The sequence below is a fragment of the Ahaetulla prasina genome, chromosome 10 (genome assembly GCF_028640845.1).
Source record: "Ahaetulla prasina isolate Xishuangbanna chromosome 10, ASM2864084v1, whole genome shotgun sequence".
Classification (NCBI taxonomy): Eukaryota; Metazoa; Chordata; class Lepidosauria; order Squamata; family Colubridae; genus Ahaetulla; species Ahaetulla prasina.
In genome coordinates, this window is record NC_080548.1 from 29,972,051 (window position 1) to 29,997,040 (window position 24,990).

The 24,990-nt window shown below is 45.4% G+C and overlaps 1 protein-coding gene across 1 annotated transcript; it reads right to left on the minus strand.

Annotated features, from left to right (window-relative positions):
* Positions 1-629: 629 nt before the first annotated feature.
* LOC131204573 (galectin-9-like) lies at positions 630-24,990 on the minus strand. Its single transcript, XM_058195966.1, has 12 exons — positions 24,961-24,990; positions 23,170-23,258; positions 21,554-21,749; positions 17,329-17,448; positions 16,473-16,523; positions 15,112-15,141; positions 10,171-10,200; positions 8,981-9,079; positions 8,264-8,293; positions 4,027-4,115; positions 3,004-3,169; positions 630-1,432 (listed from the first exon to the last, which is right to left on the minus strand). The coding sequence occupies exons 1-12, from the start codon at positions 24,988-24,990 to the stop codon at positions 1,289-1,291; spliced, it is 1,074 nt and encodes a 357-aa protein (XP_058051949.1). The 3' UTR covers positions 630-1,288.

A 24,990-nucleotide genomic window follows, 5' to 3' on the forward strand; every position in this document is an offset into this window, starting at 1 on the left:
CTGGATTCTTCCGTTCTTCCCTCAACCTTTAGCCATAGTACTTAGTACTTATATACCGCTTCACAGTGCTTTTACAGCCCTCTCTATGCAGTTTACAGAGTCAGCTTCTTCTCCCCCCAACAATCTGGGTCCTCATTTTACCCACCTCGGAAGGACAGAAGGCTGAGTCAACCTGGAGCCAGTCAGGATTGAACTGCTGACACTTGGCAGAGTTAGCCTGCAATGTTGCATTCTAACCACTGTGTCGCCAGGTCATCCTCTTCTCTTCCCTTTCATCATTCCCAGCATCGCAGTCTTCTTCAGAGAGCTGGGTAACAACTGATAATCCACTACTTGTTCATTGCTCACCCTTCTGTTGCTACATAGGTCTTTTCATTCTGCCCGTTTGAAAAAAAATATCTTTGACCGAAACAGTGAATATCGCAGAAGGAATCCAGAATCTGTTAGCGTCCCTTGGAATTTATTTTCATAAGAGTTGCTAAAGATCTCCTCTTTGCATAATTGAACAAGATGCAATCAAATGGCAAAAGTGAGAAATAAGGAAGTAAAGATAGAAATTACCCTTTCTTTAGTGAGATTGCTTTAGAATAGAATAGAATAGAATAGAATAGAATAGAATAATAGGATAGAATAAAGAATAGAATAGAATAGAATAGAATAGAATAGAATAGAATAGAATAGAATAGAAAATAATAGAATATAGAAAATAGAGGAATAGAATAGAATGGAATGGAATGGAATGGAATGGAATGGAATGGAATGGAATTCTTTATTGGCCAAGTGTGATTGGACACACAAGGAATTTGTGTCCGGTGCATATGCTCTCAGTGTGCATAAAAAGACAAGATACATTCGTCCTTAGTAAGTGACTATGGAGATTCTCAGGTAATTGTTATCCCAAAGGTATCTTTTCAAGAGGCAACTGGACTTTCTGGTTTTTCTTTTGGACATGTTTCGCTTCCTTCCGTTCCCCCACCATCCAGCCAGAGCTGAAGAAGCTTCTTGGAGGAGAAGCGAAACATCTTCAAAGGAAAAAAAAACACCAGAAAGTCCAGCTGCCTCTTGGGAAAAAAAGCACCCACATCATTCTTGGAAGACCACAAATCCCAGGTTTCTCATGAAGAATCTGTAATTGATGCGGTGGATTTTATTTTGCAGGTGAAAGCGTGCGTGGCGGAAACTTGGATGGGTTCATTGGTCTAGAGGGGGATATGGGAGCTACAACCCATCAGCTCTTCTCTTCTGTCCATCAAAGCAGAGACGGGAGGCCTCCATTCATGGTGGGCCATCAGTATTGGACGCAGGAAAGAGTGACGTCTCCGGCTATTTCCAGTTGGTCCACTTGAGAGGGAGGGATCCGATGGTAGTACTCGAAATTCAGCTGCCCATTCAACAAGACCTGGTAGCAGTTCTGCAGATAGGTGATCTCCAGCTAATGGTCAAAGGAAGCAGGAGAAGTTTTAATCCTGATTATTTAAAAATCCACTCGTTTGCAAGAAAAATAGTGGGGGGGGGGAATCAGCCAGGAATATTTATTAATTAATTAATTTTATTTATTAATTTAATTTATATACCGCCCTTCTCCCGAAGGACTCATTGGAAAAACCCAAGGGAGCAGCTGTTCAAGCCCCACCCACTGTTCTGTCTCCTTCCCCACTTCGGAGCAACGAGCTGGCCTTCAGCCAGTGGATTCACGACTCTTATCAGTCCTGGCAGAGAAATCGCAGCTTCCTGCCAAAGTTCAAACAAATGACTCACAGAGTAAGACTTTCAGCTCTCTTTGAAACAGTTCAGCTAAACTTTTGCTTCCCGTGGAATGAAAGCAGTCCCAAAGCTCCTTATATATCCTGTGGGGTGGGGCAAAGGTTCCCTTTAATGACGCCGCCTCTCTAATCTTCTGAAGCGCGTGTCGATCCAAGCTTGATTATTATTATTATCAGCTGGGTCTGAAGGCATAGCCTGGGGAAGGGAGGAATCAGGGGATGACGGCCTCATTACGTCCTCCGACTGGTCTGGTTCTGGCTCCTGGAGCTGGGCCAAAGGAATCGGTGCTCCCGAGGTAAGCCTTACCGGCCCTTCCCCCTCACTCTCGGAGTCACTTTCGGGCATGGGGCCAGGTTTGGGGGCTGGAGTCACAACACCCACCCCTTTTTTTAAAAAAAAAAAAGTGGATTATGAGTAAAATGAGGAGAGGCTTCAATGACACAGTCCCAGCTGCCATATTGACTTATTTGAAAATTTTATTTTTATTGCCGAAAAATAGCATTTATTTCCGGTTTTCGGCAAAACTGACTCCTAGCAAACAGTGGGTTTGTTTAACAACTGTACCCTTCGCATAATGACCGCTGCAAAAAAGGTTGAAAAATCAGGTCCACTCATGTGGGTGAGCCGCTTCATGACCAACACAATTTATGACCATAAGGGGTAGGCTCCATGATGGTCGTATGTTGAGGACTAACTCTACACCAAAGGCAAAGACATGGAGGATCAACGTGTGTTATGTATCGGGTTCCTCCACTTATTTGCCCCACAACAACAATCCTGTGAGGTGGGTTGGGCTGAGAGAAAAGAATTTGCCCAAAGTCACCCAGTTGGCTTTCATGCCTAAGGCGGGACTAGAACTCACCGTCTCCTGGTGATTGGCCCAAATTTACCCAGCCAGCTTTCATGCCTAAGGTGGGACTAGAACTCACCGACTCCTGGTGATTGGCCCAAATTTACCCAGCCGGCTTTCATGCCTAAGGCGGGATTAGAACTCCCAATCTCCTGGTGATTGGCCCAAAGTCATCCAGCTGGCTTTCATGCCTAAGGCGGGATTAGAACTCACTGTCTCCTGGTGATTGGCCCAAATTTACTCAGCCGGCTTTCATGCCTAAGGCAGGACTAGAACTCACTGTCTCCCGTTTTCTTGCCTGCTACTTGAAAGTAACCCTGATATGGGTTTTTCTAGCCAACCCTGAAATGCCCTGAAGCAAATTCTTATTCCAGGGATGCTCTTCTTACCTGGAAGGCCTGCCCGGGACAGAAGGGCAGATAGGCAATATTTCTCTCTTCACTTCCCCAGGTGCCGCTGATGAACGAATTCCGGACCAGCACTCCCTGTTTGAACCGAGGGTTGATGTGCAGGGCGATGTTGCCCGTCAGGATGTTTTTCAGGTTCACGTGAAACCTAGATCCGAGGAAAGCACGTGTCAGGCCTGGAAACCATCTTGGCCATTGGTTCTTCAGGCCTGCCCCCATTTAGTGCTGTGGGAAACTGGGAGGGGGGATTGCATGGAGCTGGGCAGATATGTAGTCAAAATAACATTCCTTTCTCTGAGAGTCAAGGACGTTCAGCCTGCACTTGGAGTGGGGTGACTGGGAGGCCTCTCCAGTTGGGACGGTGCGTTGATTGGACCATGTGATGGACATGTGGTTGCAGGGGGAAGGGACTCGGGACTTTCTTTTGGGTGGGGAAAACCTGAAAGCGTTCAGATTCGGGTTTTCCCAGATATGCTCGTATGACATCTCTAATAAAGCGCAACTCTGAGGAAATTCAAGCCTCATAGTTTTCTTTCATTGGGGGTGTTACTAGAGACCCTGAGAGCACGTTGGCTACTTCAAGGGACACCCTAACTGCACTCGGAAGAAACCCAGGAGTCGGAACCCCACCCTTTGCTAAAAACACATCGAATGAATGTGGGCAGTGGGTCTTCGCATCGGTCTCGTGAGGCAGACCAGATAGGAAACACAACCAGCTGGACTAATTCTACCTTGTTGTAAAGTCACACTGACAGAACCTTGCAAGTCTGAAAGGACAGTTCTCCCCCGTCTCTTTTACAGCCTGAGAAACTAGGGGGGGTGTCTTCCGATCCATCTGTTATGCAGCCAAGGGCTAAGTTCGCCTCTTCTCTGACACTTCCCTCCCTTTTTTTCAGTGCTGTTCTAACTCTGAATGGTCACTCAACGAACCGTTGTAAGTCAAGGATTATCTGTATCGGGTGTGTGTGTTGTGTTTCCCCCCAGTTCTTAGGTTGACATACATACCTGTCCGCTGAATAAGGGATGCTCCCCATGACGGTGATCTTGGAAAAGGGAAAGAAACGCCCCGAAAGAGCTGTGTTAAATGGGGTGGCCTAAAATAAAATTTAAAAAAAAAGATCAGGATGAAAAAGAGAAGAACTAAGAGAAAGAGAAAGTTCCTAGGAGGCGAGTTTGAGTCCTGCTGAGGGGCTGATTACTTAAAGAATGGTTTTAAAAAAAATCTTTTGCCTTCTTTGACCTTACTCTGTGGATACCCATGCCTGGCGACTTTGGGGCCAAGTTCAAAATGGCCTTGCCAATGTTGCAGATCCTCAACCAGGATCTAATCTGATCCAACCCTGCTTTCTTTCTTTCTTTCTTTCTTTCTTTCTTTCTTTCTTTCTTTCTTTCTTTCTTTCTTTCTTTTTTTCTTTCTTTCTTTCTTTCGTCAAACATATAAGTATAAGCATGAAATAAACACACAAAATGAATACAACCAAAGGGAACATTAGGACAGGGACGGTAGGCACGCTGGTGCTCTTACGCACGCCCCCTTACAGAACCTCTTAGGAATGGGGTGAGGTCGATAGTAGATAGTCTTTGGTTAAAGCTTTGAGGATTTTGGGAAGAGACCGCGGAGTCAGGTAGTGCATTCCAGGCATTAACAGCTTTGTTACTGAAGTCATATTTTCTACAATCGGGATTGGAGCGGTTCACATTAAGTTTGAATCTATTGTGTGCTCGTGTACTGTTGCGGTTGAAGCTGAAGTAGTCTTCGACAGGAAGGACATTGTAGCAGATGATTTTATGAGTTTTATTTATTTATTTATTTGCATTTATATCCCGCCCTTCTCCGAAGACTCAGGGCGGCTTACACTATGTCAAGCATTAGTCTTCATCCATTTGTATATTATATACAAAATCAACTTATTGCCCCCAACAATCTGGGTCCTCATTTTACCTACCTTATAAAGGATGGAAGGCTGAGTCAACCTTGGGCCTGGTGGGACTAGAACCTGCAGTAATTGCAGGCAGCTGTGTTAATAACAGACTGCATTAGTCTGTTGAGCCACAAGAGGCCCTTATATTATATGAGTTATACTCAGGTCATGCCGAAAGCAACATAGTTTTCCAAGATCTGCCAAGGTTGGCTCCTTAGAGAAAGGAGTATCATACAGGCACTCCTTACAACAACAATGAGGACCAGAATTTCCATCCCTAAGCAATGAGCAACCACATTGCTTAACGACAGCAACCTCTGCAGGCCTGGTTGCCATTGTTAACGGAATTCCATGGTAGTTAGGCAAGGCTACTTCCTGCCAGCTCCCAAGAGCCAAAAGTCATTGGAGAAGCTGGCAGGAAATTACAAGTTCCAGGCTGGCAGGTGATAAGTGACTACGGCCAGGTGTGAGAGGGTGTGCAAAGCTGTGCGGAGTTGTGTGGGAACAGGAGGGAGGATTGGGGAGGGGGTGCAAGGGGAAGGGAGCACAAACGAACTTATCCCAGACACCTGCCAACCTTTCCCGCTGGCTTCCCCATTGACTTTCTGGAGAAGCCAAGAGGGAAGGTTGCAAACGGTGGGTCGTGTTTTCATAGGGCATCCCAGCCTTTTGTAAGCGTGAGATGGTTGCCCACTGTCCAGATCACAATCAGATGACCACAAGGGTTGCGGGACTGCTGGCACCCGGATAACCAGTCATGGTCATCGTTCATTCAGCGTTGTCGTAACTTAGAACAGTCGCTAAATGAACGGTCACAGCTTGAAGACCATCTGTAGATAACAGAAGCTGAGGCCATCCAAAGACTTGGAGGGCTTCTACATTAGAAAAACCAAGAGGGCGATGACCTGATAGCATTTCTATTTTTCCATGGAGTTGAGTTAGATTCATTCCATTTTGGGACTGTCTGGCATTTGTCTCCTCTTTTTATCTAGAGACAGTAGTAGTATCAAGTTCAAGGTGGCCAATTTTGGAAAACTAAGTAAGGTCAGGCTGAGTTAAAAATTAGATGGGAGACTACCAGGCTATGCTAGCAATTTCAAAACTACCCACGAGAGGGCGGTGTTGACCCACTTTGCACTGTAGCCAAGAAAAATACATGGATAGGTCCATAAAATCAATATCAGCCAAGCCTCACTCATAGAATAGAATAGAATAGAATAGAATTTTTATTGGCCAAGTGTGATTGGACACACAAGGAATTTGTCTTGGTGCATATGCTCTCAGTGTACATAAAAGAAAAGATACGTTCATCAAGGTACAACATTTACAACGCAATTGATGGTCAATATATCAATATAACTCATAAGGATTGCCAGCAACAAAGTCATTGGAGGCTTTATCTAAAAAACGAGACTTCAAGGTTACCTTGGAGTTCTAAAGCTTTCCTTTTTTGATTTCAAGGTTCTCCTCAAGTCCACAATACACACACAAACACATAGCTTGGTGTTGGAGGTTATCATCCCGACCTCAGTTGAGTCCTGGACTTGATACCTGTTTTCCCTTTGTTTCCATCTCCATTAGACTCACCTTGAATTCCACCTGATCTGCCCTTCTAACTTCTTTTTGGTTCTTGTGCTTAACTCTCGGGTTCTTATACCATCCTTTTTCAGGCAAGGGCCAATCAAATCCAACCATTGATCATCTCTTGACCAACTATCCCATCTCCAAAAGAAATTAGATTCCAGGTGGTTCTTGAAGGCATGTTCAAAGACATGCCATACAACCAAAGTCCTCCCATCTACTGATTAGACATGGCAGTAGATGGGAGAACTTTGATTGCAAGAAATGTTTTTGAATCAGGGGTGAAACCCAACAGGTTCTGACAGGTTGTAGACAACCGGCAGCGGAAATTTTGAGCAGTTCGGAGAACCAGTAGCGGAAATTTTGAGCAGTTTGGAGAACTGGCAGCGGAAATTTTGAGCAGTTCGGAGAACTGGCAAATACCACCTTGGCTGGCCCCAGAGTGGGATGGGAATGGAGATTTTGCAGTATCCTTCCCCTGCCATGCCCACCAAGCCATACCACGGCCACCAAGCGACGGCCACAGAACCGGTCGTAGAAAAAAATTGGATTTCACCACGGCTTTGAATGTTCCTTCAAGAATCATCCAGAATGATAGATTATAGATTATAAACCAGAAATATTTTTACTGGGCATAATACCTGAAAAGTTTGACCAAGGGAACCTTTAACTTGATACTACATCTTTTGACAGTGGCAAGAATTGTATTTGCACAGTACTGGGAAAAACTGAGGAAATACCTACAGACAGTGGTGGGATTCAGTCGGTTCTGGCCAGTTCGGGAAAACCAGTAGTTAAATTTCTGCATGGCCCCTCCCCTCCCTTTCCCACGTGCCTCATTTCAGCTCCTAGGTAAGTGCAGGGAGGTCGACTAGTCCCAAAAACCCCCGCGGCCGTTTTCACTCCCACGAAACTTCAGGGAGGCCTCCTAGGTCCAAAACAGGGTACAAGGGGATGTCCCTCCGGCGGCCCGTTTTTGCTCCCAGTAGGGTGCAGGAGGTCGAGTGCTGTCTGTCACACCTCCTGGCCACGCCTACCATGGCCACGCCCAACCATCCTGTCATTAGGGCAGAGAACCGGTTGTTATATGATTTTAATCCCACCATTGCTTACAGAGGATGTAATTTTTTAAAAAAAATTTAGATTGTGCGGAAATGGACAGTTTGACGCTACAAATAAAAGAAAAAGAAGATACAGGGTACTTTCGAACATGTTGTACAAATGGTTGGATAGTAGAGGTAGAAATTAGGAGCGGGGAAAAAGATGATGATATATAAATAAATTGACCCAGACTATACGACGTTCACTAAGCACTTAGGTATGTAATGTGAAAATATATAAATAAACTTGTTAAAAAATAAGAACCAGGGTCTTAAGGGCCTCTGGTGGCTCAACAGGCTAATGCAGTCTGTTATTAACAGCAGCTGCCTGCAATTACCACAGGTTCAAGTCCCACCAGGCCCAAGGTTGACTCAGCCTTCCATCCTTTTTAAGGTAGGTAAAATGAGGACCCAGATTGTTGGGGGCAATAAAGTTGACTTTGTATATAATATACAAATGGATGAAGACTATTACTAACATAGTGTAAGCTGCCCTGAGTCTTCGGAGAAGGGCGGGATATAAATGCAAATTAAAAAAATAATAAAAAAAGAACCATCTGGAATCTCCAGAGGGTCAATGCAAAGGGGAAACATGACCAACTCGGGGAATATCCTAAAAAGAAGGAAAAGGTCACGTACCGGATTGCACACCGTCATTCCACTGAAGTTCTGAGGAAAAGGAAGGGAAAAACACATCGTTATGGAGATCTAGACAATCTAGATCAGATTTCTAGCTTCCTAACAAACAGGAAGCAGCAGGTGAAGCTAAGCAGAATCACATCGGATACCTGTACAATTAGCACAGCCCCCCCCCCTCCCCAAGGCTGTGTGCTCTCCCCACTTCTCTTCTCTCTGTATACCAATGACTGCATCTCAAACAATCCATCTGTTAAACTACTGAAGTTCGCAGATGACACAACAGTGATCGGTCTCATTCGAGACAACGACGCATCCGCCTACAGACAGGAGGTTGAACGACTAGCCTTGTGGTGCAACCGGAACAATCTGGAACACACTCAAAACTGTAGAAATGGTGGTAGGAAAAACCCTCCCATACTACCATCTCTAACAACGCAGTATCAACAGTAGAGACCTTCAAATTTCTAGGTTTTACCAAAATGAACAGCTAGCATTTAAAACCGTTATCAAACAAGCACAACAATGAATGTTCATTCTGCACCAATTTAGGAAGCTCAAACTGCCCCAAGGAGCTGCTGAGCCAGTTCTACGGAGGAATTATTGAGTCTCTCATCTGCACCTCTATAACTGTCTGGTTCGGTTCTGCAACCCAACAAGAAAGACAGACACAGACTTCAGAGGATCATTAGAACCGCAGAAAAAACAATGGCTACCAACCTGCCTTCCATTGGGGACCTGTATACTGCACGAGTCAAAAAAAAGGCTGTGGAGACGACTTCCGGTATCCGGCGGCAACGGACATCTGGAGGTGCCTCTCCTGCCTCCAGTGTCCGAATCCGGCCGCCTCCGAGGCCCTTAGGGGCCAGGTGTTCCGAAAAGGACACCTGCCGCACGGACGGCTCGCCAGGGGTCTCCCAGCCGATATACAGGACTGGGGGGACCGATGCTGGCGCGTCCTAGGCTCGGAGGGGTTCGGAGGCCTCAGGCCGCGCCATTATTTTGGTCGTCGCCTGGGCCGCTGTGCCCGTGACACCGGGCTTTGGATTTATAATTGCAGCAGCCTGGTGGCGAACAGGAACGGAGAAGAATTGAGGAAGGGAGAAGGAAGGAGATATCGGCAATGTCCCTCCGGCGGCCCGTTTTTGCTCCCAGTAGGGTGCAGGAGGTCGAGTGCTGTCTGTCACACCTCCTGGCCACGCCTACCATGGCCACGCCCAACCATCCTGTCATTAGGGCAGAGAACCGGTTGTTATATGATTTTAATCCCACCACTGCTTACAGAGGATGTAATTTTTTTAAAAAAATTTAGATTGTGCGGAAATGGACAGTTTGACGCTACAAATAAAAGAAAAAGAAGATACAGGGTACTCTCGAACATGTTGTACAAATGGTTGGATAGTAGAGATAGAAATTAGGAGTGGGGAAAAAGATGATGATATATAAATAAATTGACCCAGACTATACGACGTTCACTAAGTACTTAGGTATGTAATGTGAAAATATATAAATAAACTTGTTAAAAAATAAGAACCAGGGTCTTAAGGGCCTCTGGTGGCTCAACAGGCTAATGCAGTCTGTTATTAACACAGCTGCCTGCAATTACTGCAGGTTCTAGTCCCACCAGGCCCAAGGTTGACTCAGCCTTCCATCCTTTATAAGGTAGGTAAAATGAGGACCCAGATTATTGGGGGGGCAATAAGTTGACTTTGTATATAAATATACAAATAGGATGAAGACTATTGCTAACATAGTGTAAGCCGCCCTGAGTCTTCAGAGAAGGGCGGGATATAAATGCAAATTAAAAAAATAATAAAAAAAGAACCATCTGGAATCTCCAGAGGGTCATTGCAAAGGGGAAACATGACCAACTCGGGGAATGTCCTAAAAAGAAGGAAAAGGTCACGTACCGGATTGCACACCGTCATTCCACTGAAGTTCTGAGGAAAAGGAAGGGAAAAACACATCGTTATGGAGATCTAGACAATCTAGATCAGATTTCTAGCTTCCTAACAAACAGGAAGCAGCAGGTGAAGCTAAGCAAAATCACATCGGATACCTGTACAATTAGCACAGGCCCCCCCCCCAAGGCTGTGTGCTCTCCCCACTTCTCTTCTCTCTGTATACCAATGACTGCATCTCCAACGGTCCATCTGTTAAACTACTAAAGTTCGCAGATGACACAACAGTGATCGGTCTCATTCGAGACACCGACGCATCCGCCTACAGACAGGAGGTTGAACGACTAGCCTTGTGGTGCAACCGGAACAATCTGGAACACACTCAAAACTGTAGAAATGGTGGTAGGAAAAACCCTCCCATACTACCATCTCTAACAACGCAGTATCAACAGTAGAGACCTTCAAATTTCTAGGTTCTATCAAATCTCAAGATCTAAAATGGACAGCTAACATTCAAAACCGTTATCAAACAAGCACAACAATGAATGTTCATTCTGCACCAATTTAGGAAGCTCAAACTGCCCCAAGGAGCTGCTGAGCCAGTTCTACGGAGGAATTATTGAGTCTGTCATCTGCACCTCTATAACTGTCTGGTTCGGTTCTGCAACCCAACAAGAAAGACAGACACAGACTTCAGAGGATCATTAGAACCGCAGAAAAAACAATGGCTACCAACCTGCCTTCCATTGGGGACCTGTATACTGCACGAGTCAAAAAAGGCTGTGGAGACGACTTCCGGTACCCGGCGGCAACGGACATCTGGAGGTGCCCCTCCTGCCTCCAGTGTCCGAATCCGGCCGCCTCCGAGGCCCTTAGGGGCCAGGTGTTCCGAAAAGGACACCTGCCGCACGGACGGCTCGCCAGGGGTCTCCCAGCCGATATACAGGACTGGGGGGACCGATGCTGGCGCGTCCTAGGCTCGGAGGGGTTCGAGGCCTCAGGCCGCGCCATTATTTTGGTCGCCGCCTGGGCTGTGCCCGTGACACCGGGCTTTGGATTTATAATTGCAGCAGCCTGGTGGCGAACAGGAACGGAGAAGAATTGAGGAAGGAGAAGGAAGGAGATATCGGCAAATGTGAGTGGAGTGCTCCGGAGTGCGGGGGGGTTTCTCTCCCCTGCGACTGGAAGGAGCACGAATCACTTTGGAGAGAGGAGAACTTAAAATAACAAGATTACCGGTTTTGTGGAGCTCTGGAGAGAAGAGGTGATGGAGAAATTTAGGAGGGAGGGTTTGAGGCCCCTCCTCTGGGGAACAATGGTGGCGCCCAGCTTCCGCCTTCACTATGAGAATCTTGATGACATCACTTCCCTTCGGCTTCCTGGTTGACTAACTGTACTCTGGACTCGTTGCTCCTGTGAGTGCCCCCTGGTGGATCCGGAGGAAATTACAAGGATACTGTGCTTGCCTGAGGATTTTAAAAAAAATTTTTAAATGGCAAAAGGTCAGAGACCAACTGCTGGAGAAATGGAGAGAATTTTGGAAAAGTTATCTAATATGGACAAGAAACTGATGAAATAAGAGCAGAAATTGTGACTATCCAAAAGGATTTAAAGGACACTCAACAAGTCTCAGCAGAAAACAAGCAGAAAGTGGAAGGTCTGAGGGTGAGATGCGGCAGTGCAGAAAAGAGAGGAGACGACAGGCAATGCTGTGCTTGACCACAGATGGATAAAATGTCTTATTTCCTTAGGTTTCAAAATCTGGAAGAAGTGGACCAAGAAGACTTGAGAGATGTTGTGACTAAACTGTTGGGAGAATTTCTTGGGAGAGGTGTTGACTTTATGAATTGGGATGTGGATCGAGTTTATAGAGTTAATTCAAAATATGCACGCACGCATGCAGTTCCTAGAGAGGTTCATGTCAAATTTGTGAGAAGAGAGACGAGAGATGAAATTCTTAGAAAACATAGGAGTGGGGCACTGACTTATAGGGGCAGGGAGATAGCCATTCTGAGGCAGATTCCCAGACAGGTACGTGAAATGAGAAAGAAATATTACTTTTTGTCAAGCAAATTGTACCAGAAGGGAGTAGGCTTCAGATGGCTGATGCCAGAGGGATTGATGATTTTCCGGGAGGGCATTACGAAAAAAATTAGTACAATTGGGGAGGCTGCGGCCTACGGGGAGGAACACAAAGCCCTCCTGGAATTAGATGACCCAGGAGTTGAAGAAGGGGAGGTTATAGACCATGGGGCGGAAGCGGCTGCCGCTGTTGCGGCCCTGGAGTTGGGTCAGGCTGAACCCAGAGTTCTGAGATCCAAAACTAGGAAGTGATAATGATATTTGGTATTGTGTTGGTTTTCCTTATTCTCCTTTGTATGATATTTTGATTATTCTTGACCCTTCTTTATTGCGTATGTAAGATTGATAAACTTAGCTACTTCGTATCACCTGCTTGCCATATGGCTGTTGTATGTGTTTCAAATTTTGAGTAAAATTCTTATCTTGTATAAGAAAAATGAAAATTTACCATACCTGATATGTATTTGTATAAACCTTTTTTGACCAATAAAAACTTTTTGGAAAAAAAAAAAAAAGGCTGTGAAAATATCTACAGACCCCTCACATCCGGGACATAAACTGTTTCAACTCCTACCCTCAAAATGACTCTATAGAGCACTGCACACCAGAACAACTAGACACAAGGACAGTTTTTCCCAAACGCCATCACTCTGCTAAGCAAATAATTCCCTCCACACTGTCAAACTATTCACTAAGTCTGCATTACTATTATTATTAATCTTCTCATGGTTCCCATCACCCATCTCCTTCCATTTATGACTGTATGACTGTAACTTGCTGCTGTATCCTTACAATTATATTGATTGTTTCCTGGTATGATTTGATTTGACTCTGCGCTCCGTGTGGCCTTGCAAAGCTAATTGCCAATTAGGTCTTTGGCAGCGTGTCAAGGGAGATAAAAGTGGTGCTTATCAGCTTTTTCCCAAGGACTATGGCAGACTTCTGTCGGACTCTTTGCAAACTATTTGTGACTCAGTACCGACTGTGAATGACCTTGAAATAAAAAGAGGGTTTTTGGGACTAATCGTGTGCTTTTTACTGTCTCTGGATAACATTCTCTCTTTGCAAACAGAACACAGGTAAATAAACGCTCAAATTTTACTTACATTCATTGGGGATGGATTGTACGTGGAGGTGCATAAGGGGTGGAACCTGAAATACATATATAAGGTAAAGGTAAGGTTCTCGACATACGCTAGTCGTTGTCAATTTAGGGGCGGTGCTCATCTCCATATCAAAGCCGAAGAGCCAGCGCTGTCCGAAGACGTCTCTGTGGTCATGTAGCTGGCATGACTCAACCACCAAAGGCGCACGGAACGCTGTTACCTTCCTACCAAAGGTGGCCCCTATTTTTTCTACTTGCATTTTTACGTGCTTTCGAAACTGCTAGGTTGGCAGAAGCTGGGACAAGTAACGGGAGCTCACCCCGTTACATGGCAGCACTAGGGATTCGAACCGCTGAGCTGGCAACCTTTCGATCGACAAGCTCAACATCCTAGCCCCTGAGCCATTGCATCCCTGAAATACATACATACATACATATATATATATATACATATATATATATATATACATATAGGTCTTTGGTTGTTCGGGTTTTCTCCCGTGTAAAATTGGAAGTGTCTTGGCGACGTTTCGACGAAGTCTCATTCGTCATCTTCAGGCTTCAGCTTCGTGCTTCTGGGAGCAATGTGTGATCGCAGCTGTTTCTTCCTTTTAACTGCTAGTGGGGGTTTGAACTGATTGGGTGGGAGCTTGGCTGTGCTCTGATTGGATGGGGTTTTTTCTGTGCTCTGATTGGCTGGGGGTGTGTCCTGTGTTGGTGGGGGCTTGGTTGTGCTCAGTCTGGTCTGTGCTGCAGGGGGATTTGAGCTGGTGAGCTGCATAGCTGTTGTTTGGCTTTGTGGTCGTGCTACATCTTCATAGTGGGTGTCAGTCTGCTGCATGAATGGATTGGAGGGGTTTGAAATGGCTAATGTTGCAGCTGCGGTCTGGCTTCTGGTCCTTGGTCGTGCTTCATGATCAGTGTGGGTTTGGGTCTGCTTTCTGGGTGGATGTGCGGTGGTGACATCCTGTGTGGACCTTGTGAGTGTGGGTCTGGTGTCATTCCTCGTGTTAGGGACTCGTTTGTCAATAAGGCGGGTTTCCAAATGGCTGGTAGGCGGAGGTGTCATCTCGTTTGTTCATGCTGTGTGGGCGTTTTCTATCTCAATGGCTTCTCTGATTATTCTGTTGTTAAAGTGTTCAGTTTTGGCGATAGTTCTGGTCTTTTAAAGTCAATATCATGTCCTGTGACTTTAAAGTGTTGGACCAGGGAAGAAGTTGGTTCCTCTTTTGAATGAGTTCTTGTGTTCTTCAATGCGTGCACTTATTCTTCTGTTGGTTTGTCCAATGTATGTGGTGGGGCAGGCGTGCATGGGATTTCATATACTCCTTGATTTTCTAACTCAATTTTGTCTTTGGGGTTTCTTAGGATGGTGGATATTTTCTGTTTGTGCAGAATGCTGTCTTGATGTTGTGTTTGTGGAGGATCTTGCTGATTCTGTCTGGTGCCTTTATATATGGGAGGAGGGCTGCGCTGAAGCCTGAAGATGACGAATGAGACTTGCCGAAACGTCGCCAAGACACTTCCAATTTTACACGGGAGAAAACCCGAACAACAAAGACCTATATATATATATATATATATATATATATATATATATATATATATATATATATATATATATATATATATATATGCACGCACACATACCCAGAACTACTAATAATAAAAAAAGAACCATCTGGAATCTCCAGAGGGTCATTGCAAAGGGGAAACATGACCAACTCGGGGAATGTCCTAAAAAGAAGGAAAAGGTCACGTACCGGATTGCACACCGTCATTCCACTGAAGTTCTGAGGAAAAGGAAGGGAAAAACACATCGTTATGGAGATCTAGACAATCTAGATCAGATTTCTAGCTTCCTAACAAACAGGAAGCAGCAGGTGAAGCTAAGCAAAATCACATCGGATACCTGTACAATTAGCACAGCCCCCCCCCTCCCCAAGGCTGTGTGCTCTCCCCACTTCTCTTCTCTCTGTATACCAATGACTGCATCTCCAACGATCCATCTGTTAAACTACTGAAGTTCGCAGATGACACAACAGTGATCGGTCTCATTCGAGACAACGACGCATCCGCCTACAGACAGGAGGTTGAACGACTAGCCTTGTGGTGCGACCGGAACAATCTGGAACACACTCAAAACTGTAGAAACGGTGGTAGGAGAAACCCTCCCATACTACCATCTCTAACAATAGTAGACAACGCGGTATCAGCAGTAGAGACCTTCAAATTTCTAGGTTTTACCAAAATGGACAGCTAACATTCAAAACCGTTATCAAACAAGCACAACAATGAATGTTCATTCTGCACCAATTTAGGAAGCTCAAACTGCCCCAAGGAGCTGCTGAGCCAGTTCTACGGAGGAATTATTGAGTCTGTCATCTGCATCTCTATAACTGTCTGGTTCGGTTCTGCAACCCAACAAGAAAGACAGACACAGACTTCAGAGGATCATTAGAACCGCAGAAAAAACAATGGCTACCAACCTGCCTTCCATTGGGGACCTGTATACTGCACGAGTCAAAAAAAAGGCTGTGAAAATATCTACAGACCCCTCACATCCGGGACATAAACTGTTTCAACTCCTACCCTCAAAATGACTCTATAGAGCACTGCACACCAGAACAACTAGACACAAGGACAGTTTTTCCCAAACGCCATCACTCTGCTAAGCAAATAATTCCCTCCACACTGTCAAACTATTCACTAAGTCTGCATTACTATTATTATTAATCTTCTCATGGTTCCCATCACCCATCTCCTTCCATTTATGACTGTATGACTGTAACTTGCTGCTGTATCCTTACAATTATATTGATTGTTTCCTGGTATGATTTGATTTGACTCTGCGCTCCGTGTGGCCTTGCAAAGCTAATTGCCAATTAGGTGTTTGGCAGTGTGTCAAGGGAGATAAAGGTGGTGCTTATCAGCTTTTTCCCAAGGACTATGGCAGACTTCTGTCGGACTCTTTGCAAACTATTTGTGACTCAGTACCAGCTGTGAATGACCTTGAAATAAAAAGAGGGTTTTTGGGACTAATCGTGTGCTTTTTACTGTCTCTGGATAACATTCTCTCTTTGCAAACAGAACACAGGTAAATAAACGCTCAAATTTTACTTACATTCATTGGGGGGATGGGATTGTACGGTGGAGGTGCATAAGGGGGTGGAACCTGAAATACATATAAGGTAAAGGTAAAGGTTCCCCTCGCACATACGTGCTAGTCGTTGCCGACTCTAGGGGGCGGTGCTCATCTCCATATCAAAGCCGAAGAGCCAGCGCTGTCCGAAGACGTCTCCGTGGTCATGTAGCCGGCATGACTCAACCACCAAAGGCGCATGGAACGCTGATACCTTCCCACCAAAGGTGGCCCCTATTTTTTCTACTTGCATTTTTACGTGCTTTCGAAACTGCTAGGTTGGCAGAAGCTGGGACAAGTAACAGGAGCTCACCCCGTTACACGGCAGCACTAGGGATTCGAACCGCTGAGCTGCCAACCTTTCGATCGACAAGCTCAATGTCCTAGCCCCTGAGCCACCACGTCCCTGAAATACATATATATATATATCAGTGCTAGAAGGGAGTGGGGCTTGGGGGAGGAGGAGAAGGAGAAGGAGAAGGAGGAGGGGGGGAGGGGGAGAGGGAGGGAGGGGGAGGAGGACTATGGGTTGCTTGGTGCGCTCTGAACTTGGTGGTTTTCCTGCAGATGTTTCATGATCCAACTAGGTAACATCATCAGTGCTAGAAGGGAGTAAGGAGGAGGAAGATGAGGAGGAGGAGAAAGAGGAGGAGGGCAACGACCATGGGTTACTTGGTGCTTTTTGAGCTTGGTGGTTTTCTTGCAGACATCTTATTATCCTACGAGGTAACATCATCAGTGCACCAGTGCAGAGACGCCTGTTTCCCGCAACTGAAGTCACAAAATCCACGCTGGCAGGTTTAACCTGGAGGTTAGAGAGGCCGCTAGCAATACTCACGAGTCCTCCTGTGAAACTGATGCAGCTCAAGGAGACGTCCCCTTTGATCTGCAGCGTCTGGACCTGATGCATGGGAAGTCGGTGCTGGTAATTTATGAACTGGCTGCCATTGACGGAAACCTGAAGAAGGAAAAAAGGACAGAGTGGGAAGTGAAATTGTGTGTGTGTGTGTGTTGTGTGTGTAGAGAGAAAGAAACATGGAACTTCTTGATCGGAGTTTCTCAGCCTTGAAGCTTTAGGATATGTGGACTTCGATCCCCATGATTCATCCAGTCAGCAAATTGACTGAGGAATTCTGGGAGTTGAAGTCTACACATTAGAATAGAATAGAATAGAAGAGAGTAGAGCAGAGCAGAGCAGAGCAGAGTAGATTAAGGAATAGAATAGAATAGAATAGAATAGAATAGAATAGAATAGAATAGAATAGAATAGAATAGAATAGAATAGAATAGAATAGAATAGAATAGAAAATATGGAATGGAATGGAATAGCATTCAGATTAGATTAGATTAGATTAGAGCAGAGCAGAGCAGAGCAGAGCAGATTAAGGAATAGAATAGAATAGAATAGAATAGAATAGAATAGAATAGAATAGAATAGAATAGAATAGAATAGAATAGAATAGAATAGAATAGAATAGAAAATATGGAATGGAATGGAATAGCATTCAGAATAGATTAGAGTAGAGTAGAGTAGAGAAGAGTAGAGTAGAGTAGAGCAGAGCAGAGCGGAACAGAGTAGAGTAGATTAAGGAATAGAATAGAATAGAATAGAATAGAATAGAATAGAATAGAATAGAATAGAATAGAATAGAATAGAATAGAAAATATGGAATGGAATGGAATAGCATTCAGATTAGATTAGATTAGATTAGATTAGAGCAGAGCAGAGCAGATTAAGGAATAGAATAGAATAGAATAGAATAGAATAGAACAGAATAGAATAGAATAGAATAGAATAGAATAGAAAATATGGAATGGAATGGAATGGAATAGCATTCAGAATAGATTAGAGTAGAGTAGAGAAGAGAAGAGTAGAGTAGAGTAGAGCAGAGCAGAGCGGAACAGAACAGAGTAGAGTAGATTAAGGAATAGAATAGAATAGAATAGAATAGAATAGAATAGAATAGAATAGAATAGAATAGAATAGAATAGAATAGAATAGAAAATATGGGATGGGATGGGTTGGAATGGAATGGAATAGAATAGAATAGAATTCTTTACTGGCCAAGTGTGATTGGACATACAAGGAATTTGTCTTGGTGCATATGCTCTCGGTGTACATAAAAGAATTCTGGGAATTGAAGCCCACATATCTTAAAACATGCTGGCTGGTGAATTCTGGGAATTGAAGTCCTTCTATCTTAAAGTTGCTGAGGTTAACAAACAATGGCCTACAACCCACAGGTCTTTGTTGTGTGACCATTGCAACTGCTTCTCGCGAACGTATTTTGAGAAGAGAAAAGAAGAGCAGATGAAACTTCAGGTCAAGCATAATTTAAAAAAAAAAAAATTGGAAACCTCCAGAATGCAACTGGTAGTAATTCTGCACTACGCGGGGCAGCAAAAATGAACCTCTGCACCACCACTAGGGGGTGGAAAGCAATAAATCACCGTCTAATGTTTGACTTACTGATTAAACAAGGCAAAATAAATAAATTGAGATATCACAAGGTTCACTTAAGTAAACCCGTGATTTTTTTTAAAATTCAATTTTAGAAGGAGAGCAATGAGGAGCAGATCAAATCCAATCTGGTCATTGCCCTTACCTTTTCCTGATTTAAGGAGCTTCATCTCCACAGCTGGCACAATTCCAGCTGCCTTTTCAAACCAGGTGTTGTGTTTGCTGCAGCCCCCGAGCTGGGCCTCCTGGCTGAGAGTGACTCAGGGAGTGAGGGGGAAGAGCCGACAGTCCCAGAGGCAGGCCAGGTGGAGGAGGAGGAGCTGACACAGCCTCTTTTCCCCCGACCCCTCCTCCTCCTCCCTGGCAGAGCTCCAAGAGCCAGCTGAGGAGGATCAATCGTGGCTAGATGCAAGGCAGCGACGCCAAGTGAAGCGTGCGCAGCAAAAGGAAGGAAGGGGCTGGCCCAGGGAATGTTGAGTCACGGAGCCACACCCCACAGGGTATAAAAGTGGGTGGGGCTGCCTTTGGGCTCCGTGACGGACAAAAACAGACTTTTGGGAGCTTTGGCTGTGCTATTTTGTGATTCAGACTTTGGCTTCTGTTTATTCCTGAACTGCAATTAGGCTGGTCTGAGGAGAACTTGGCAGGCAATCGCAGGTTCGTTGCCAGAACTGTTATCTGTCGTTGGAGTAAATTGCTGGCAAAGATAGTCAGCTCGCGTGTCTTTTTGGTTGTGATTGGGAGGGGACAGAACACCAGGCGCTCTGATGCACTGGACTATAACTCCCATCACCTATCCCAGGGCAGCCACCTAACCCTAACCATCAGTGGTGGGTTCCACTTAGCTTCACTACCGGTTCGCTGTCGGGGACATTGTGTCTGTGCATACGCAGAGCGTTTTTGACGAGCCTCCCCCACCACCGCTACCAGTTCACCCGAACCGGGACGAACCGGTAGGAACTCACTACTGCTATCCATACTGGGCCTCCTCCTGCTCCTTTGAAGTTAGCCATAAACCATGTTCCACAAACGTGAAATGATGAATTCACACAATAGCCTGTTGGAAGAAATGTCCACTTAGGGTCAGTTCCAAATGGGAAGAAAGACCCTGGAAAAAATGGAGGCTGCTTGGAAAAGATGGTTTAATGGTGGACAGGAGAACCACATGGTTTTCAAGTCCTGGATAGAAGGCCACATGGAGTGGAGAGTGAAATATATTTATACCCTCTCTTCGGCCTTGCAAGAAATGTATCCTATTGGTTGTCAGACTCCCAGGGGGCTATGCGGGGGTCCAGTAGGCTGTCTGTCTGTTGAATCTTGCTGGGTGATGATGTAATGAAGGGGCTTTGGCCAGTGGTGGGATTCAAGTAATTTAACAACCGGTTCTCTGCCCTAATGATTTCTTCCAACAACCAGTTTGCCAAACTGTTCAGACAGTTAACAACCGGTTCTCCCGAAGTGGTGTGAACTGGCTGAATCCCACCACTGGCTTTGGCCAATTCCTATTATCCTGGTTTGGCTCTTGAGCTGAGGGTTAATCCTACCACCCTGGAGCTGAAGGTGTTTTGTAGAGAAGGTGGCCCTTTTTGTCTTGTAGATAGGTTGGCATCAATCTTTCTGGGGCTATTGGCAAAAATGGGGCCTGCTTTCCAAGAGCATGTTTCTCTTTTTCTCATCCAGGGAGGTATAATATTCTGCCTTTTTAATATTTCCTAGAATATTTCATTCCGAACTTCCTACCATCCTAAACCAAGAACAAATCCCACGAATGGCTTGCCTACATGGGCAGCGTTTTCTCTGCAACAGAGGAAAAAATGGACACTAGCTGGGGGGCATTAAAGGGAAGAGAATAAGTCAAGGGATGAAATGCAGTCCTGGGTCCTCTCTGAGCTCAGTGGTTTTCTTGTAGACCTTCCCTTACGCAATTTGGTAACATCATCAATGCTAGAAGGGAGAGGGGGTGGTTGAATGGAGGAGGAGGGTGACTGTGGGCTCCTTGGTGGTCTTTGAGCTTGGTAGTTTTCTTGAAGATGTTTCATTATCCAACTAGTTGACATCATCAGTGGTAGGAGAGAGTGGGGTTTGTGAGGAAGAGGAGGAGGAAGAGGAGGAAGAAGAAAAGAAGAAGAAGAAGAAGAAGAAGAAGAAGAAGAAGAAGAAGAAGAAGAAGAAGAAGAAGAAGAAGAAGAAGAAGAAGAAGAAGAAGAGGAAGAGGAGGAAGAGGAAGAGGAAGAGAAAGACGAAGAGGAGGAGGAGAGGAGGAGGAGGAGGAGGAAAAGAAGAAGAAGAAGAGGAGGGGGAGGAGGAGGGGGAGGGGGAGGAGGAGGAAGGGGAGAAGGGAAGTAGAAAGTGAAGGAGGCTGGAGGAGGAGAAGGAGAAGGAAAAAAGGGAAGACGAAGAGAGGGAGGAAGGAAGGAAGGAAGGTAGGAGAGACCTACGATTGTGGGGCTCTTGATACTCTCTGAGCTGAGTTTCATTGGCATTGATGGCATTACCTAGCTGGTAGTGAAATATCTGCAAGAAAACCACCAAGCTCAGAGAGCACCAAGGGCCCCATGGGTGCCAAGAGGTCCCTAAGGGAGCCTTCCGCTCTTGGTTTTACCTGGTACCCACAGCTCCTGATGTTGATGATCACTTCAAAAGAGACGCCTCGCTGGAAGAGCATCGGGGACGTCCGTTCCTCAGGTCCCCAGCTGCCCTTTTCTTGCGTGTTGCAGACAATGACGTTGCCTTCATCAAATCGTGGGTTGAAGTGGAAGGCAATATCTCCATTCACACACACCAGGTTCACAGAGAATCTGGAAGGGCAAAGGTCCTGTGGCTCAATACATGCTCTTCAAGCTCCATCTTTTGACTTCTAAAATGATCCACAGCAAGATTGGGCATGCAATCCTGCTACCTTTAAGACCTGTGGACTTCAACTCCCAGAATTCCTCAGCCAGCTATGTTTCTGGGAGTTGAAGTCCACAGGTCTTAAAGTTGCCAAGGTTGGAAACCCCTCATTTACACTATAGGAAAGCAGCTGGCTGGGGAATTCTGGGAGCTGAAGTCCACCCAACTTAAAGCACATTGGCTGGGGAATTCTGGGAGTTGAAGTCCACTCAACCTAAAGCACACTGGCTGGGGAATTCTGGAAGTTGAAGTCCACCCAACTTAAAGCACATTGGCTGGGAAATTCTGGGAGTTGAAGTCCACTCAACTTAAAGCACGCTGGCTAGGGAATTCTGGGAGTTGAAGTCCACCCAACTTAAAGCACGCTGGCTGGGGAATTCTGGGAGTTGAAGTCCACTCAACTTAAAGCACACTGGCTGGGGAATTCTGGGAGTTGAAGTCCACTCAACTTAAAGCACGCTGGCTAGGGAATTCTGGGAGTTGAAGTCCACCCAACTTAAAACAAGCTGGCTGGGGAATTCTGGGAGTTGAAGTCCACCCAACTTAAAACAAGCTGGCTGGGGAATTCTGGGAGTTGAAGTCCATCCAACCTAAAGCATGCTGGCTGGGGAATTCTGGGAGTTGAAGTCCACCCAACTTAAAGCATGCTGGCTGGGGAATTCTGGGAGTTGAAGTCCACTCAACCTAAAGCACACTGGCTGGGGAATTCTGGGAGTTGAAGTCCACTCAACCTAAAGCACACTGGCTGGGGAATTCTGGGAGTTGGTCCACTCAACCTAAAGCACACTGGCTGGGGGATTCTGGGAATCGAAGTCCGCCCAACTTAAAGCACGCTGGCTGGGGAATTCTGGGAGTTGGTGTCCACCCAACTTAAAGCACGCTGGCTAGGGAATTCTGGGAGTTGAAGTCCACTCAAAGCACGCTGGTTGGGGAATTCTGGGAGTTGAAGTCCCCAAGTCTTAAAAGTTGCCAAGGTTGGATATCCCTGCATTAGCTGATTCTGCAGGAAGCAGAGGTTGGACCTACGGTAATAACCTTGCAGATTTCTCGGATTTTACCCATAAAAAACCAAATTGTGGATTAAAAGGGACTTCGAGCTGCTCCAGCAAGGTTGTGCGTGTGACGTTAACGCTTTCTCTCATTCAGAAACAACCCGAAACACGAAAGCCACTCGGCCCTTGGACTTCAGTCCTTCCTTTCTTACCAGCAGGGATCATCAAGCCGTAAACCCGGGTGAAAGAACAATAGCCTTTGAAGCAGAAGGTGAAATTGGAACAAAAGGAAAGGAGGAGCAGCTGAGCCATCCGCAATCAAGGGTTAACTAACCTTTTCGCCGAGAACGGGATGCAGCCTTGGATTAAAATCATTTTTCCTTCGCAGAGGCCTCCGAAAATTGGGCTGCAGAAGGGCACGCTCTGCGGGATAAAGAGGGGGAAAAGTAAAAAAATAAAATTAAAAAAAATCACCTACCTGTGTCAGAATTTAAATATACATCTTAGGGAGATATTTAAAACAAGCGAGATTTGAACAGCTCGACGCGATGGTCAGATATGGGAGATTCCATTCTATATCCTACAGTGGATGCCTGTAGATGGCTCACATCCTATTTGATGGCTGCCTGGGGACGGGGACTCCAACCTTGGCAACTGATGGCTGCCTGTAGAACAGGGGTCTCCAACCTTGGCAACTTTAAGCCTGGCGGACTTCAACTCCCAGAATCCCCCAGCCAGCAAAGCTGGCTGGGGGATTCTGGGAGTTGAAGTCCTCCAGGCTTAAAGTTGCCACGGTTGGAGACCCCTGCTGTAGAAGACGGTGAAAGACAGGTACCCAGGGGGTGGGCTGCTGGGGGTTCCTAGGGGTTCGGGCAGTGGTGGGATTCAAATAATTTAACAACCGGTTCTCTGCCCTAATGATTTCTTCCAACAACCAGTTTGCCAAACTGCTCAGAAAGTTAACAACCGGTTCTCCCGAAGTGGTGCGAACTGGCTGAATCCCACCACTGGGTTCGGGAGAACCTCTAGCTAAGATTCTGTGCGGTTCGGAGACCCCCCCAAATCCCACTCCTGGGTGGCCCCACCTCGCCCCGCCCCTCCCAGGAGTCCCCACGTGGCCCGTTTTGGATGCAGGTAACGGCAGGGTGCGCGCAGAGGCTCGGGGAGGGCCGTTTTCGCCCTCCCGGAAGCTCAAAAAAATCTTTCTTTCTTTTTTCTTTCAGTCTTTCTCTTCTTTTTTCCTCCCTTCTTCCATTATTCTTTCTCTCTTTCCTTCCTTCCTTCTCTCTCTCTCTTTCTCTCTGTTTCTTCTTTCCTTCTCCTCCCCTTTCTTTCTTTTTTCTTTCAATCTTTCTCTTTTTTCCTCCCTCCCTCATTCTCTCATTCATTCTTTCTTTCTTTTTTCTTTCTTTCTTTCTTTCCTTCCTTCCTTCCTTTCCTTTCCTTCCTTCCTTCCTTCCTTCCTTCTTCCTGACTTTCAGACTGAAGGCTGACCCAGAACTGGAGACAACGAAACTTCTCCCATCTTTAACCTCCATGAAAAGCTGCAACTTTAGCGATTTCTTTCTTCATTTGCTACCATATGGAACTTTGTTGTGAAATGGTACAATGAGCTGCAAGTTTCTTTCTCCCACTCAGCAAGCCCATTCCCACGCGGTTTTTTTAAAAAAATAATATGTTTTATTAATACATTTTCCTTTGATAAACATTTTAAAAATTCCATATCTACATGAACAGTGTGTTGTCTGAGCCCCATTCATTTTGAATAATAACAAAAAGACAACTAACATCAAAGTAATACTAATAGGTCTAATATTGATAATAGTCCCATAGTAAAAATAATGTTAACTTATTCATTTTTTTAATATGATCTATCTTTTTTTTATCCCTTTTAATTTTCTAACCTCTGTTTCCATTAGTTAGCCATCGATAAAATCCCACGTTAAAATGTATTCTGGTTCTTCGTTCTCTTTTATTTTTAGTGCCCATTCCCACACGTAGACGACCGTCACTCAGTGTCTCTAATTCTGTGCTCTGCATTGGACATCATCATATACTGGAGGGGCAGGCAAAATCTCCCCCCCCCCCCAAAAAAATCCCCCATGAAAATTCGCATCGTACTCACCGGATTTAAGATGGGCTGTTGCAAAGCCAT